Source organism: Chrysochloris asiatica, unplaced genomic scaffold (assembly GCF_000296735.1).
Source record: "Chrysochloris asiatica unplaced genomic scaffold, ChrAsi1.0 scaffold00032, whole genome shotgun sequence".
NCBI lineage: Eukaryota > Metazoa > Chordata > Mammalia > Afrosoricida > Chrysochloridae > Chrysochloris > Chrysochloris asiatica.
In genome coordinates, this window is record NW_006408550.1 from 19,430,893 (window position 1) to 19,448,431 (window position 17,539).

A 17,539-nucleotide genomic window follows, 5' to 3' on the forward strand; every position below is an offset into this window, starting at 1 on the left:
TAAATAACATCTTTGACAGCTTTGGTATTTTCTCAAAAAAAAAAAAAAAAAAAGTGGGAGTCTGCTTCTCTAGAAACCCTACGAGGCCGTTCTATATTGTCTACAGGTTTGCTATGAGATGACAGTTGACTTGGTGGTAATGTTTTGGTTCTTTTTTTCCATCCAAATACTTTTTTCTCTGTTATACATTCAGATCATACTTTATAATTTTTAATAGTCAACTTTTTATACTTATAATGACCTTATTATGACACCTTTCCTATATCATTAATACATTGAAAGCATGGCTCTATAATATTGTTGGGTGCCATCGAATCAGCTCCAACTCAGAGTGACCCTGCATAATGGAACAGAACACAGCCCAGGCCTGAGCCATCCTCACAATTGTTGTTACACTTGAGACTATTGCTGCTGCTACTGTGCCATTCTATCTCATTGTTGTTGTTGTGAAGTGCCATCGAGTCGATTCCAACCCATAGTGATCCTGTATAGGGTTTCTGAGGAGCAGCTGGTGAGCTTGAACCACCAGCCTTGCAGTTCAAATGACTTTGCAGTCTGATGCATTAGCCCACAGTGCCACACCAAGACCCCTCATTAGGGTTCTTCTTTTTCGCTGACCCCCCACTTTACCAAGCATAATGACCTTCTCCAATGACTTGCCTCTCCTGATAATATGTCCAAAGTATGAGAGATGAGAAGTCCTGGTGTGCCACTGTGTAATAAACAAAGGAACTGTTAACTTCAAGGTTGCCAGTTCAAACCCACCAGCTGATCCTAAGAAACCCTATTCAGGTTAGCTATGGGTCCTGATGTGGAGTTCTGGTGTGGTGCTGTAGGCTAATGCATTAGACTGCAAAGCCATTTGAACTGTAAGGTCGGATGTTCAAGCTCACCAGCTGCTCCTTGGAAACCCTATACAGGGTTGCTATGGGTTGGAATTGACTCAATGGCACTTAAAAACAACAACAACATGGGTCCTGGTGTGGTGCTGTGGGGTACTGCATTGGACTGCAAGGTTGGTTTGAACTGCAAGGTCAGTGGTTCAAGTTCAGCAGCCAATCCTCAAAAACCCTATACAGGGTTGCCGTGAGTCAGATCCGACTTGATGACACTTAACAACAACAACAACAACAACAAGAGATGAAGTCTTGTTATCCTGGTTTCTAGGAGCATTCTAATTGTACTTCTTGCAACACACATTTGTTTGTTCTTCTGGTAGTCTATGGTACTTTTAACATGCTTCTCCAACACATAACTCAAAGGCATAAATTCTTCTATGGTATTCCTTATTTATCATCCAACTTTCACATGCATATGTTGTTGACTATTGAAAATATCATGGTTTGGGTCAGGTGCACCTTTGTCCTCAAACTGATATCTTTGTTCTTGAACACTTTAAAGGTGTTTTATGCAGCAGATTTGCCTAATGCAATACGTCAACCAACTTCTTCAGTTTGAAATGGATCAGACATGCAATTAATGTATTTATAATTACTACAGACTAGAATGTAAAAATTGTAAACAAAGAGGAAGGGTTTTTATTAGGAAAATATGACCTTGGTGATAGACATGATGCTGGAGACTGCATGATAGACTTCTGAAAAACCAATGATTTATTCATTGCAAATACATTTTTAAAACAACATAAAGGTGATTACATCCATGGACCTTATCAGATGGAAAACACAGTAATCGAATTGACTACTTCTATGGGAAGAGATGATGGAAAAAAAAAAACACACCAATATTATCAGCCACAGCAAGGCCAGAGGCAGACTGTGAACAGACCACCAATTGCTCATATGCAAGTTCAGGCTGAAGCTGAAGAAAATTAAAACAAGTCCACGACAGTCAAAATATTACCTTGAACATATCCCTCCTGAATCTCAAGAACAGGTTCGATGTATTAGACACTAAGGACCTAAAACCAGAAGAGTTGTGGGATAACATCAAGAATCAGATAAGAAGAAAACAAAAGGTCATTTATAAGAAAGGAAAGAAAAGACAAAAATGGATGTCAGAAGAGACTCTGAAACTAAAGCCAATGGAAGAATTGATGAAGTAAAAGTGCTAAACAGAAAATTTCAAAGGGCAGCTCAAGAAGACAAAGTCAAGAATTATAATGCAATGTGCAAAGACCTGGAGTTAGAAAACCAAAAAGGAAGAACATGCTTAGTATTTCTCAAGCTGAAAGAATTAAAGAAAAAAAATCCTAGAATATAGATGTTTTTAATTTAGTGTACTATTTCCCTATTGTTAGAGAGCAAACTTGTTGACATTTAAAAATTATTACAAATAATGTGACAACGTATTTACCTAACTAACATGTGCTTCTCCCTGCATAGCATGAAACAACTATATAAAGAATGATGGGATGAAAGAGCCAAAAGTACTTGATATATTTCCAAACTACTTTCCCGTGTAAACATTTATCGTCCCATACATACAAGGGAAACAGATGTCCCCACAACCTCACCATTTTTAACCTGGTAAATTAGCATAGCTTAAACAGACCTATGCTAATGTACTAAGCAAAATGGTATATTAATGTAATTTTATTTCATATCTTTAAAACACTGAGGAGGTTTACCATTCTTCATGCTTATTAATCATCTCTGTTCTTACTTTCTAAATAATCCATTGATATCTTTTGTCTGTTTTATCAAATTGGGATGACTTTTCCTTTGTCTTCCACATTCTTCCAATTGCTTTATGAAGCCTGATTTGGGTTCTGAATCAGGCAACAAGAGAGCAAGAGTTTTATCTACTCATAATGAAGGTTCCACTCGATGACACCCATACTGTCTCCCCACCCACTCTAAGCACCTGCTGATCATGGGTTCTGTCTCCTTTCCCCTATTGTCTCCTGATCTCCACGGCCACCCATGGAAGTCAGTGGCACCTTAGTGGAATTCATGTGTTAGTTCCTTCCAAAGGGCACACCCATTTAAGTTTCTTCTCTATTTATAGAATGAAAGGCCACAGCTTTTGTCAAAGCTATTTCAAACATCAAACAGAAAATTGTGGGGGGATCCTGGGAGTGGGAAACCTCAAACCTCTCACTCTGTTAGCTGGCTTTATCTGCCTGGAGCTCCCTGGTTATCAACCTAACTAGGACTGACAGCCACCCAACTTAGCTTTGAAGTGAAAACCAATAGTCAGAGGGCAGAAGTAGGAATGAATGATTCTCAGTGATCATCCAGAGATACTTAAAAGTTGAAAAAAAAAAAAATGCAACAATCAATATAAACAAACAAAAACTGCTCATCAAGAAAATTCATATTCTTTTCGGCTCATCTGTTTTCTTAAAATAGTGAGGCAACAATATTGAGGTTGGCCCAGGATCGGGCAGTGTTTCGTTCTGCTGTGTTAAGGTCACTATGAGTCGGTACTGACTCGATGGCCCCTAACAACAGTAACAACATTTTCTGAAACTCAGATATGTTCTTGAATTTGTTTTTGAAACTACATTCTCTCAGTTAGACCTTTATAATATAAGATAGATATTTCTAAAAATTCTCAATTGAACATTATTTTAAGATTTGATTTAAAAACACTGAACAAACAATACATTACCTTGGAAACTAGTTGGGAAATGGTTTCTTTGACTGTGTTGTCGATCAAGTCGTCTATCTTTGAATGGTACTGTTGCTAGATATCAAAGGACAAACATGCATTAGTTGGTATGCACACAAGACTTTTGTCACAAGCCATACATGTATTTAAACCGCTAGCTATGATATATATCAGATTTACTAAAATGATCATTTTCAACACTGGAAGAACAAAACCTTGAAAACGATCCATCCAATCAACACTTTTTACACTGTGGTTTGAAAATTTTCCCATGTGCACTGTTGAGTTAAGCAGCTAATAGGTTATTATTTAGATGAATTGAGGTTCTTATTCTTATTCAGGCTGAGGAATGTGAAGGATACTTTTTGTCTTCTCCTCTCTAATTAAGGTGGCCATGTATTTTTCTAAAGGGTTGGTTTAGCTGGAGAAGCAAAAAGACTAGAAAAAGATTTAATTAATACAGCATTTCATGTCTGACAACTCTCATTCATAAGTTATTTAAAATGTGCTTTAGAAATAAAATGAGCTCCCAATTGTTCATTCTAAAAGGACCTTTTTGTCAGTATGGGGAGCAGCAGTTTATACAATTCTGACAATATGCTCAAGCAAGGACAAAATTAAAATTTCATCAACAAAGGTGAATAGATGGTAACAAATTAATAGGCCATAAAAGGTATAATGAAACGGCACTCACTCCATAGTTTTATTCCTGCTTCCACATGAAAAAGACGCCTTTAAATAAATACAAAAAAAAAAAAAAAAAGATGTATTTAAAATAAACCTGAAAGACTCTTTTTTTTTTTTTTTTGCTTTCTTTGGAGAATACTAGAGAGTTCCATTCTTAAATTAGCAGGAGCTTGGGCTTCTGTGGTGTCCGAAGGCACATCCATTTAAACAGTAATTCTTCCTTTAGAAGCATTTATCTGACAGCAGATTGTCCCCAACAGCCACTTCACAGAAAATGTGACTTGTAAAGACTAACCCTTTCTTGGTGGTTCAAGGCTTCTTGGAACAGCTACCATAATGCATAGAGTAAAAGTACTCAGGTCAGGATAAACATTAGACCAACTTAACAGCTGCGGCTTGAATGGTTGCCTAAGATATAAGTTTTTGAAAGCTTTTTTCCCCTTCTGAAAACGTGTCTTAGCGTTTCCACACAGAACAAAACATCATCTTAGATCTGCTGTGGAATACTCAGGGATAATTTCCATGCCCCTAACCTTCTACCCTCAGGCTTTGACGATTACAAGTGGTCATCAGAGACCTGCTAACACAATTAGGAAAGGAAGCATCATTTTGGAGTATGTGGGGTTTTCCCCCTTTTTCTCTGGGGTGTATGGAGAATGGCAAGTAGTCTAACCCTCCCCACACATATATGAATGTGGAGTTTTCTAGGCTTTTATTTTACCCTACCAAGCTTGTTGGTCTCCCTTGGAGACTTATCAAATCCCAAACTTGTGTTCCCGCAGAGACAAATGGAACTGAAACAGAGTGGTGGGTTTCTAGTGCCGCAATGCTGACATTTGTGAAACCCATTGAAGAACAAGAGGTGGGGGGGAAAGGATCCAGAATTAAAGTATACGACAGGCTGGCTCAGGCAGTTGAGGCTCTGATCCAGCCTAGGTTAGAGATCACTTTCTAAGTCAGGCAGGCCCTCACATGAACAGGACTCTACGGCCCACCAGACAGTTTGTTGCAGAGATTGGGTCTAGTGGGTAAGCCCCCCACAGACACACTTTTAAAAAAAGAAAGCCAGTAGCTCCAAGCCACAGCTGTGCTGCTGACTGGGTGGTGTGGGAGCTTATGCAAATGACTCGGTGGTGGCCCACAAGCCTGCAAGGGCTTTTCATGTCCTTCTTTCCAGATTCCGCATCTGTTCAGCCAGATGAAATTCAACACCAGACAGGGGCTCTTCTTTGGGACAATTTAAGACAGGGACACTGGGCATGCTTCTCACCTCTTTCTTACAGTGGACGGCAGTGCTCCTGAACACACTGGAACACAGGCTCCCAGACAGACCCCCAGTATTTTTAACTGTACTTTGCCCTCAATACTGATCTCTATTTGTCATGTATTTTACGTTTTTAAGACCGAAGTATTCAAATGTTATCAGAAATCTACAAGGGATGAAATAATTGGAGTTTTTACATGACAAACATTTAGGTTGGATCAATTCCGGTGATTCTGAAAATCAAGTGATCGAGGTCTCAAGAGTTCATTTGGAAGGGTTCTATGCCAATCAGCATAGATGCTATCCAGTTCTATAATACACAGCCCTTTGACTGCAGAGAGACCTCTGTGCTACCTGAGCTAGCAATAAGTAGAGAGGGAGAAAGAGCAAGAGGGAAAGAGAAGGTATAAACAGAAACAAAAGTGAAAGAATAAACAGGAAGACGCAAACAAAAATCTAGAAGTACAAGGGGCAAAGGGGACTTCAAAAAGCTTGTAAAAAATGAAGTGAAAAGATAATGAATTTTTTCCCACAAACTTTTGGAAACCCTTTTGTACTACCCAAAGAAAAATGGGGTTTGTCGCATTTTTATAACATGGAATTTTTGCTACTGTTAATTTGTCATTCTTATTGCAGCTGACAAATGCTGTCAGTCTGAACTGACTGCAAGGCACTTAACAACAACAACAGCAGTATTAACGGTGCAGGGGTGGGGGTGGGGGGATTGGGGTGGTGCTGTAGGATAGACACTGGACTGTTAACCAGTTGGCCGGTAGTTGGAGCTCACCAGCCAGCTCTATGGGAGAATGATGAGACTTTGTACCCCTGTGAAGATTTACAGACTTGGAAACCCCATACAAGGTTCTACTGAGAATGAGGAGACTTTCTACTACTCTGAAGATTTACAGACTCCGAATCCCCATACAAGGTTGCTATGAGTTGGAACCGACTTGCTGGTCCTGTGGGATCAGCACTGCACTGGGAAGCACAAGGCCAGAAGTTCAAACCCATCAGTTGCTTCTTAGAAACCCTATATGGGGTAGGTATGAGTCAGGACGGATGGGACGACACTTAACAAGGAAGCTAACATTACAACTGTCTGGCCCTTCCCGAAGCAGCCCTCACAGCACTGTTGTTGGTAGAAGTGGTCATAAGAGCATTATGGGAGACAATGTGAGATGATGACTGAGAGTTCACATTTTACATGGACATCCTGAAAAGAGAATATTCCGTATAGGCTACAATATCAGCAACAGAAAGTCAGCTAGGAAAAATTATGGGTCAGGGGATCCAGATAAGCTTCAAAGACAAATACATGACATTCAGAGAAGGATCAGAAAAAGACAAGAAAGGAATTTATCTGCACAGACACTTGTATTATTTAAGCCAAAACTGAGATTTTTTTTTTTTCACGTAGATTAGACTGTAAGATTAGACTCCATTTCTGATACAAATAATAAAGCTTATTATTTTTATTTCCACCAATGAAATCTAAATTATTCTTTATCAGAAGAGATTCAAGTTGCATCAGGAATCTTAGATACCAGGGTTTGAACAGACTCCGGCTCATTCTTAGTTAAGTCTGCCCGTATCTGCCCTGGAATAATAGATTCCTGTGTGTTCTGTCAGTGCAGCAGATTCTGAAGACGACCACTCTAGCTCCTACCTCCAGCCCTCAGTGAGCCAGAGAATTCAGAGGTCAGGCACAACTCTGAAATCCCGGCCTTTCTAAACGAAGGGAAAAAAGAATTCTTTCACCTGACTGTTTGCAGGCAAACATGAAAGAAATGAAGACAGCATTCTGCAAAGATTTTGGTACTTTTCTTGGGATGTATTATAAAGGAATTGGATTGTTAGTTCAGGAAATGGAAGGAAGTATTTGTCTGGAACTGACAACGAATCTCACATAAGTCAGGGCTCTGGGGTTGCCCATGAATGTGCTTTCATCCTCAATGGATAGGAGCAGAGATAAAGTGGCTTTGCTTGGAGGCAGCTGAATGCGTATGCTCCATGCAGCCATTTGCTTCTCTGTAGTAATGGGTAACCAGGATTTAAAACACTTGGTGGTTTTGTGCTCTCAACACCTGTCCCTGAGGGACTGGCCTGGGATTGCTGACTCAATACACAAAGCTGACACAGGAGTAGATCATCCAGTTACTAATCACCCCCATTAAACACTATTCTGGGCTGCGACAGAGCATGTTTGCAGCATCAGGCTTGGCGCGCCGCCACATAAGAAAACAGTCATCATTTAGGGATCCAGAAGGCACTGCATTGCTGAGTGTCAGGAACTGAGAAAGTTTGAGCCCAGCAACAACAATGTAATAAATTTAGTAGAATTTTCTGAGAGGCAATCTCTTTACAATTGCTTCTCAAACAATTCCAAAATCTATATTGTGGACACATAGAGGAAAACACTGTACCATTAAGTGGACATATTTACTAGTGAGAGAAAAAAAAAATCTTTAAAATGCTTTTTTAGCATGGAAATTCTTGTTTACTTTTGTTCAGGGTTGCTAATGGATTTTACACCTGCACATCTTGAACTATATTAATTGTGTGAAAGTTGTGAGGAACTAATTGTCTATAGTGAGAAGGTACAGGTGCAGACATAATGAACAGTGGACGATCACTCTTCAAAACCATGCACCTATTAATGCAAAGAATCATTTGAAAATGAAATCGTGTTTTGTCAGTCTGTGTGTGTCTGCTTTTCTTTTAAGTACTAGAGCGAGCTGTTGCTTACAGGAGAGGACTTTTTAAAGCACTGACAATGAGTCACTCAGTCATTGATTCAACAAATGTTTACTAAGTGTCTATTGTGTGCCAGGTACCGAAGTGGATATTAAAATAAGAACAAATGGATAAACTCAATATTAATGGAAACAGGCAAGATGAGTCTATCAACCAAATGAAACAAGGAAAGAGCATATGAAGGGACTTAAGATAATATTTTCCAGCAGACAATTAAAGGCTTACATCTGGGTACTGCAAAACCTGAGGAGGCAGAAAGGAGTCATTGGTAGTAGCTAAGGCAGCTGCCTACGCGGTGAGGTAATTAGAGATAATAAATCAGATTGTAAGTGATAGGAAAATGATAATTACCGAGCATTCTATAACACAAACCAATTACTTAATATATTCGTGAGGTTGGATGCTATGGTACTGAGGAGCTCTGGTAGCATAGTAGTTACGAATCGGGCTGTGAACCGCAAGGTCAGCAGTTCGAAACTACCAGCTGTTCTGTGGGAGAAAGATGAGGCTTTCTGCTCCCATAAAGATTTACAGCCTCGGAAACCCTGTGCAGGGTCGCTATGAGTCAGTCTGACTTGATGACACTTAGCAACAACAACAACAACAACAACATGCTATGATATTAGAAATACAATTTCCCCTGCAGTGCTCAAAGAACACATACACACACACATAGATAGTGTCTTGTGGGGTGGGGAGGAGAGGGGTTAATGAGAGGCCATGTTGTTGTTGTTAAGTACTGTTGAGTTGATTTCAACTCATAGAAAGCCTGTACAGAGTTTCCAAGGAGTGGCTGGTGAAATTGAATCGCTGACCTTGTGGTTCAAACTGATCTTGCACCCACCGCACCACACCAGGACTCCATAAGTGGGTAGAAAGACTGTATCACTGGATTGTTCTGTATGGAATGACCTTGAGTATGGCCCATGGGTCTTCATCTTTAGGGGTATTATGATATATGTTACATGGCATCTAAAGTCTAAAACTAATTCCTCTGGTAGTAATGAAGGAAGTCCTGGTGATGTAATGTTTATGAGATTGGCTGATAACCAAAAATCCAGTGGATCAAACCCACAAACTGGCTGTGCAAGAAAGATATGGATGGAAGTCAGCTTTCATGAGGATTTATAGAACCTAGGACACCTCACAGGTCAGTTCTGCTCTACTGTAGGGTCATTATGAGTCAGAATTGAGTTGTTGGCAATGGGCTTGGTTTCCTGTATACTATAGATACATGAAAGGAGCTCTGGCAGCATAGTGGTTATGAATCGGGCTGCGAACCGCAAGGTCAGCAGTTCGAAACTACCAGCTGTTCTGCAGGAGAAAGATGAGGCCTTCTGCTCCTGTAAAGATTTATAGCCTCGGAAACCCTGTACAGGGTTTGACTCGGAATCGACTCCACAGCACATAACCAACCAATAGATACAGAAATCTTGAAAATGTTAATAATCACTCTGCTTCTAAATGCATTTAGAGTTCAATTTAAAGGTAGGCACATTAATTCGTTTTTAACTAATTTTATCTTTTAAAATGTAAGGCCAAAGGGGTCTTACTGGAGTATGATAGAAACATTTTGGAACTAGATCTAGATGGTGGTTATACATCATTGTGATTGTACCAACTGTCACTGAATGGTTCACTTTAAAATAGTTACTTTTCTGTTATGTGAACCTCATCACACTTACTTAACCAACCGTAGGCTAGTTAGTAGATTCTGCCACCTAACTTAGAAGATGAAATGTAAGGTGTAATTATTTACATGTATTTTAATGTAGGATTAGCACTAGCCACAAAATTGGTGGTTCACAAAATTGGTGGTTCAAACCCACTAGCTCTTCCATGAGAGAAAGAAGAGGCTACTAGCTCCTGGAAAGATTTATAGTCTCCAAAACCCCATATATAGGGTCACTATGAGTGGGAATTGACTCAGTGGAGTACTGGTGTGGCATCAAAGAATAAACACTGAACTTTTAACCACTAGGGTGGCATATTAAATCCTCCAGCTGCTCCTTGAAAACTCTATACAAAACTGACTCAATGGTACCTCACAACAGCACCCATATGAGTTAGAATCTACTTAATGGCCACTGATGTGACTCTGTCTTCGGGCTATTGTTATTTACATAGAAATGCAAAACCTGATAATGGAATTAATGATATAATTTGAATTTTAGAAGATGAAAATGAAAAATGGACATTTACAAAAACAATAATCCAAATAATGATGTGCTTTTACCAATGAAATAAAACTAAAACCAAAACAAGATGAGACTTACCCATTGACTACCAAACTGGATCATATCATTGATGATGAAAAGGAACATAGGAAAAAACAAAGAAATGATTAAAAATAAAAATAACAATAATAATAAGTACAATGGGAAAAATGAAACAAAATATCAACTGAAACAGATAATCTAAGAAAAAATAGATCCATTTTCATCAAATCACCACTCTTAAACAAAATGAACACATGCAGTAAAATCAAATCGTGTTTCTGCACCAAAAAATAAATAAAGTAAAAATTGTTAACTGTACATAAACTAAATTAAAACAATGGAATGTTTATGGAAATATCTGGACTTTGTTTCTGAATATGTTTTGACTCAATCTTTAAAAACTGAAAACTTTTGTGTCAATTATAGATTCCGTATGCTATTTTTGTGTGTGACTTGTCTTATTGGATGCAAACTCTGGTTACTCTAGATTTTTCTAAACAAAGAAGGTCACTTTCTAATTTGCTTGTAAAAAGCAAAGTTGATGTAAATACACAACACCTAAGCTGTTAAAGGAGTCCTGGTGTGGCGCTGTGGGCTAATGCATCCAACTGCAAAGTGGTTTGATCGCAAGGTTGATGGTTCAATCTTACCAGCTGCTCCTTGGAAACCCTCTACAAGGTTGCTATGGGTCGGAATCGACTTGATGGCACTTAACAACAACAACAAGCTGTTAAAAGATATATCTGAAAGTCCCTTGTCAAATTTTAGGTGGTTTTCACGTAAAAAAGAAGAAACTCACAGTGCAAAGAAAAGCCCTCCCATTATTCTAGTAAGAACATGCTCATACACTTGGTGTTGGAGAACTTGGTCGTTTGTTAGCCTCTACCTGTGAGTGCATTCTGGGAACAGCATCATCCTTGGCCAGGACAGCCTGTACTGCATTTCCACAGGTCAGGCAGGATACACCACTCACCTCTTGTCCTCCATCCAGAGCACATAGCTTGGTGCTTTGCTTTTTGGCATCAACTAACACGTTAAACATTGTACACACCGAGGCTGGGATGCGCAAGTCAGTTGTTTTGCTTGCCTTTTGCAGCTTGAGTTCAAAGGCAGTTCTTGTTCTGTTCATTAAAACATGAATGCAGAGTAAGATGACATATGTCCCACCTGATTTGCAAAATTGACAATACTTACACATGCTAATTTAAAGCATGCAAATGAGGAGCGAGCAGTGTTACAGTGTATGGGAACAAGTGTATGGGAATGTTCCTGAGGTGTCCCATCCAGAAGAGCAGACATAAAATGTGAGTGATATTTTACATGAGACCTAGCTTTTTGTAGTCACTCAGACCAGAACTCTCCTCAAATCAGGTTCTTTGTTACATTCAGTGTATCTGATTGAAAGGATCACTGGTAGCCTCACTTAGCTGCCCGAGTTCATTTTCAAACAGAAAATCCCATGTTCTGTCTTAAAGCAGAACAAATTCTCTGAGGACTTAACAAAAACAAAACGAAAAATACCAGAAGTCTTGAAAGCTTGAAAACGTCACAATCAATGTGCAATAGAGAATGCATCATTCATTCTTCGTCACTTGCTCTCTTTCAAATACCCAATGTTGCCGTAAAGTTTTTGTAAGAAACTCTGTTAACAAGCACTTTAAAATTCATTTTGCAAAAGTAGCCAAAGAATATCCACAGATTTGAAAGATGAAAATCTCAAATAATAGGACTTAAAAAAAAAAAGTAAATAAATATAACACTAAAGAGTCTAATCCAAACCCTTGTCTTATTGGGGCGGGGGGGGGGAGTTAAATGTTATTCCATAGACAAGATTTTTCTTGAAGAATTATTCATTCAATTACTCCAAACAGTTTTTGACTGTTATTCCAATATGCTACCCCACATTGTTCTTGAATGTATCATTAGTAAGGCCAATGGGAAAAAAAAACAAAGCAAAACAGTGCTTGGCCAATTAGGAGATAATGACACATTTAGAAGCACTATTAAAAACCGAAAGTCATTTGGAACAATCCGAAGGCTCATAATCCATTTCAGGCTAAGAGCTGAAGAATGTAGATGAATACTTGGAACTCATGTGATGTGGGTGAATGCCAGAAAACAATGAGTAATCCCAGAACAATTGAGAGTCTTGATCATATTTTGAGTTTGCCATGCCATTTCACAGCACACAGACACAGTACATAATGCATGAAATCCTTAACAGATCGTTTCCATCTGTCTCAGGAGATACTACCTTGGGAATTTAAAACTCAGTATTCCCAGAGAGAAAACATTAAGCACAGAGAAATGACGGATATGGTATGGATGCTACCGATGAGGGCCGTCTTTGGGAGGCCTGGAAAAATTTTCAGGTCAATTCTGAACACTTCACCCACTATTTGAGTCCCCTGTATTTGGACAAAGAGCGCTGAATGGAATAAAATGCTGGAATCGTTGTACATATTGAATCCTTTCTTTGACAATTATGAAACAGGTACTTAGTGGAAAGTAGTATCTTTGGTGCTGGCATATTAAATATCAACTTGAAAATCCATGTCTACCTTTTGACACAGGCCTCGATCATATCACTGGCCATTAGTTTTAGTCTTTGCTCTAAGTGGTGGGCAAACTCTTGTTCCGGCCAGTGTAGATCAAAGACAAACATTTGCAGAGCGTCAAGTTTCCAGAAAAGGTCTTCTGATGTCGCTGAACCATTGCTAGAAAGAAAAAGGAAAGATGAGCATGAACTTCTACTTTGATCTCTGTGGATCAGCAATACACTGTCTTTTCCTTTCCCTAATTACCACCAATTAAAAATACCGCATAAAATATCTCCTGATCCAATAGTCTAGTTGTTCAGCCATCTAATTCTTTCTTTTCACTTGTTAATAAGACAGTACAAGGAGAACAAAACAAAAACAAAACAGAAGCAAATATAGTGAATGGTAAAGTTTCAAAAACAGGCTAAAATGGATAAGGATATACTTTGCTAAGGAAAATTAATCAAATTTTGTACGTAGGAGCAAACATTTCAAATGTCCTTTAACCAATCTCAAGGATAAAGACCAATACATAAGCATTTCCTTCTGGAAATTCAGAGAAGTTTGCTTTATGTAAGATAATCCACATGAAATCAACTAGTCTCCTGCCTCTTCCATGCAAATGTACCTCTGTCATCATGATGGCTTTTGTTTGTCTACAGGAATCTCAATTACAGGTGAAGGTGACACAGGTAATGAACATAAAAGTAACAAGAGAGGTTGAGTAGGGAAACAAATCTTAGTTCTGATTTGAAATACTTTGCCTTTTCCAGCTCATAATGAATATCCAACTTGTTTCAGGGTCTGGTCTGACACAGCATTGACAATCAAGAGTGCACTGACATTAGAACAAAACCATGTCTTTGAGGTCCTTAAATCTATAACTATGGGTCAGCGTAATGACCAAATTTCGCTAGAGGACAATATTTTCACAACGTGTATGAAGGTAATTTGGGCTGTAATAATCTATTTAGCCAAAAACTTTTGACGAGGAGTATGTAATCTAATGGGAGGTCAATGTTTTGAAAGTAAAGCATTCCTATTTTAAGATATACCAGAACTTAATTATCAAAGAGAAACTAAAGCCAAAGGTACAGAAAAGCTGCTGTAAGATCATTCATTCTTAGCTCCCAACCATTGCTTAATATATAAAACCACCTCTTGTCATCAAGCTGAACCCAACTCCTAGGGATTCCACAGACCAGGGCAGAACTGCCTCATATAGTTTGCAAGGCTGTAAATCTTTATGGAAGCAGACTGGCACATCTTTCTCCTGTGAGGCGGCTGGTATATTCCAACTGCCTATCTTTCAGTCAGCAGCTGAGTGCTTAACCACTGTGCCACTATGGATCTTGCTGAGCATATATTAAACTTAAATTTATATGTCTGGCTTGTACAATAAAATGAGATGAACCAAAAAAACCTCAAATTTGTCATAAGGAGATGGTTGAAATCTCATAATTATTCTAAGTAAACATATTGTTTAGCTAAATGTATGTCTTAACCAGCTAGCTTTTAAAAATATCACCTCTTGCTCTGACTGATTTAAAGTTTATTTCTCTCTCCTAAAGTTTATTTCTCTCTGCCTCAGCACTGCACCTCTGCAGTCTCCCATTGTGCCGGTAATTCTTCCTGCTGCCTTATCTAGCCAACATGGTCTCAGAGTCAAAATTTCAAAGGACCAATAAAAGCAAAGTGTAGATAAGTCTTTACCTACTTCCTGTATCCTAACCCTAATATTCAGAAAACAAATATTTGTTATGATAAATACACAGTTGATCAAATGTATTATTAAATAAAAGAACCAGATACCACCATGCTGATGCTGCTATGAAAAACAATGTAAAAAACACAGACAAAACCAAAACTTCACAATATTTACTTCTCTCTTTTGCTATATGTATTAAGAAAAATAGGGAGTACGGAGGTCCCATAGGATAACCACTTGACTGTGAACCACAAGGTCAGTGGGTCGAGTGCACCAAGCACTCCATGGGAGAAACATATGGCCTTCTGACATCACAAAGATTTAGAGCCTCAGAATCCCTAAACAGGGTCACTATGAGTTGGAACCAGCTTGACAGTACTTAATAATAACAATAATAAAAATAACAGACAAAAATAATCAGACAAATCCCCCGTGTATACAGCCCTAGTATACCATTTGGCAGAAGATCTACATTTTAAGGATGATTGACTATAATTGGAAGAGAAGTAAATCTGCTTATAATTTCTTACTCTGGTGAAATATTTATGCATTCTCTAATGACATAGCTCAATAGTAAAAGCAAAACTCACCATCAGAGCAAAATTCCAAATAGTAAAGTTAGAATTCTCTCACGAATGAACTTTTCATAACATGTCACAAATGTCTACAGTGAATTTGGACATGTTTTCCCTCCATCCTGAGATACTATGCTAAGAGTCTAACAAGAAATGTGCTAAATTGGGAATATAATTAAGATAATAAGAGTCTATTATAATAAATGAATGATCAAATGTAACTAGTTTTTCTCTTGGAGCCAGTACATATAACCTTTAATTTATTCAGAATGCTTTCATTTTAAAATTATTTCTAATCAATGACCTACTCCTAAAGGAATTATTAGCAGACAGAAAAATTCAAATGTGAATTATGGACTCAGAGATATTTTCCTAAAAATGCCAGCCAGAAACTTACCTTATTGATATTTACTTTCAGAGCTAAAATACCCAGAGAGTTTTTATACATGAGAAGAGATGTGAAGGAATCCCTCTTAACTTGATTTTTAAGAGGAGGCTTAAAATTTCATGGAAGAATGGAATTAAAAGATAATGGAGGTTTTCTATGAACTTTTTGAAGCTTCCTTATATATTAGTAGGCAGGGATGTAATTTCAAACCCTCTGACATTACTCCCTGTTTATGTAGTCAGTTGTTGTATTCATATATTTCTTATATTAATGAAATGGAAATGTTTCTTGCTAGTGAATGTTTTATAACAACATTTCCTTTAAGAAACAGTTTACAATAACATGATAACATTTTGAGTAATTCTGGGTACTTTGACAAAGAGTTGATAAGGTTGGCGGGTCATGATAATAGTGACTTGTATAACACGGTTTCTGTTTGCCAAAAATGGTGGAAACACAAGTGCTTTTATTACAAAGCCACAATTTGTCACATTTTAAAAAAGGGTCTCCAATATGTAAAGATTAAGGGTTCAGATCTCAAATATTGGAATGGCCATGATAATAAAGTAAATTTCACAGGATAATGCTCACAATAGTGTTTTTGGTCAAAATAAAGGATGTTTTATAAGCTAGAAATGAGGAAGAAGAATAATGAAATTACAAAACAGTTTGGAGAAGTACAAAGGTATCATAAACTTGATGCTATATGCAATCAAACATGCATCAACATGTATTGATCATTATTGGTGATTGGAATGCAAAGGTTGGGAGCAAAGAGGAAGGATCAGTGGTTGGAATATATGGCCTTGGTGATAGAAATGATGATAGAGAAAGCATGATAGAATTCTGCAAAACCAATGATTTGTTCATTTCAAATAACTTCTTTAGACAGCATAAGAGACCACTATACACATGGACCTCACCAGATGGAATACATAGAAATCAAATTGACTACATCTGCAGAAAGAGATGATGGAAAAGTTCCATATCATCAGTGAAAACAAGGCCAAGGGCAGACTGTGGAACAGACCATCAATTACTCATATGCAAATTCAAAATGAAGCTGAAGAAAATGAAAACAAGTTCACAAGAGCCAAAAGATGACCTTGACTATATCTCAACTGAATTTAGAGATCATCTGAAGAACAGATTTGATACATTAAACACTAAAGACTGAAGACCAGAAGAGTTGTGGGATGGCATCAAGAACATTATACATGAAGAAAGCAAAGAGTCATTGAGACGACAAGAGAGAAGGAAAAGGTCAAAATGGATGTCAGAAGAGACACTGAAACTTGCTCTCCAGCGCAGAGATGCTAAAGCAAATGGAAGAAATGAGGAGGTCACTATGGATTTGGAACCGACTCGATGGCACTTAACAACAACAACAAGAGCTGAACAGAAAATTTCAAAGAAGGTAAAGAAAAATATTACAATAAAATGTGCAAAGATCTGGAATCAGAAAACCAAAAGGCAAAAACACGCTCAGCATTTGTCAAACTGGGGAACTGAAGAAAAAATTCAAGCCTTGACTTTTGCTATTGAATGATTCTTGGGGCAAATTATTGAATGATGCAGAATGCATCAAGAGAAGCTAGAAGAAATACAGAGAGTCACTGTACCAAAAAGAAATGATTAATGTTCAACCATTTCAAGAGGTAGCTTATGATTAAGAGCCAATGATCCTGAAGGAGGAATTCCAAGGTGCATTGAAGGAATTGGCAAAGAACAAGGCACCAGTAATTGATGGAATAAAAATTGTAATCTTTGAAGAAAGTGAGGTGGCATAGGAGGCACTCACTCATCTCTGCCAAGAAATTTGGAAGAC

At 38.1% G+C, this 17,539-nt stretch overlaps 1 protein-coding gene across 7 annotated transcripts in view; it reads right to left on the reverse strand.

Annotated features, from left to right (window-relative positions):
* The window catches only part of CADPS2 (Ca++-dependent secretion activator 2), a 613,140-nt gene that overhangs the window by 66,492 nt on the left and 529,109 nt on the right, over window positions 1-17,539 (reverse strand). For 6 of the 7 annotated variants that reach the window (XM_006859326.1, XM_006859327.1, XM_006859329.1 and 3 more), the window contains 3 exons: window positions 13,062-13,217; window positions 11,474-11,621; window positions 3,577-3,651 (listed from right to left, as the gene is read on the reverse strand). In XM_006859326.1, the coding sequence (XP_006859388.1) occupies window positions 3,577-3,651; window positions 11,474-11,621; window positions 13,062-13,217 (379 nt within the window). Of the gene's footprint in view, window positions 1-3,576; window positions 3,652-10,557; window positions 10,573-11,473; window positions 11,622-13,061; window positions 13,218-17,539 lie in introns of all 7 variants that reach the window. The other variant, XM_006859330.1, reaches the window with a different exon arrangement.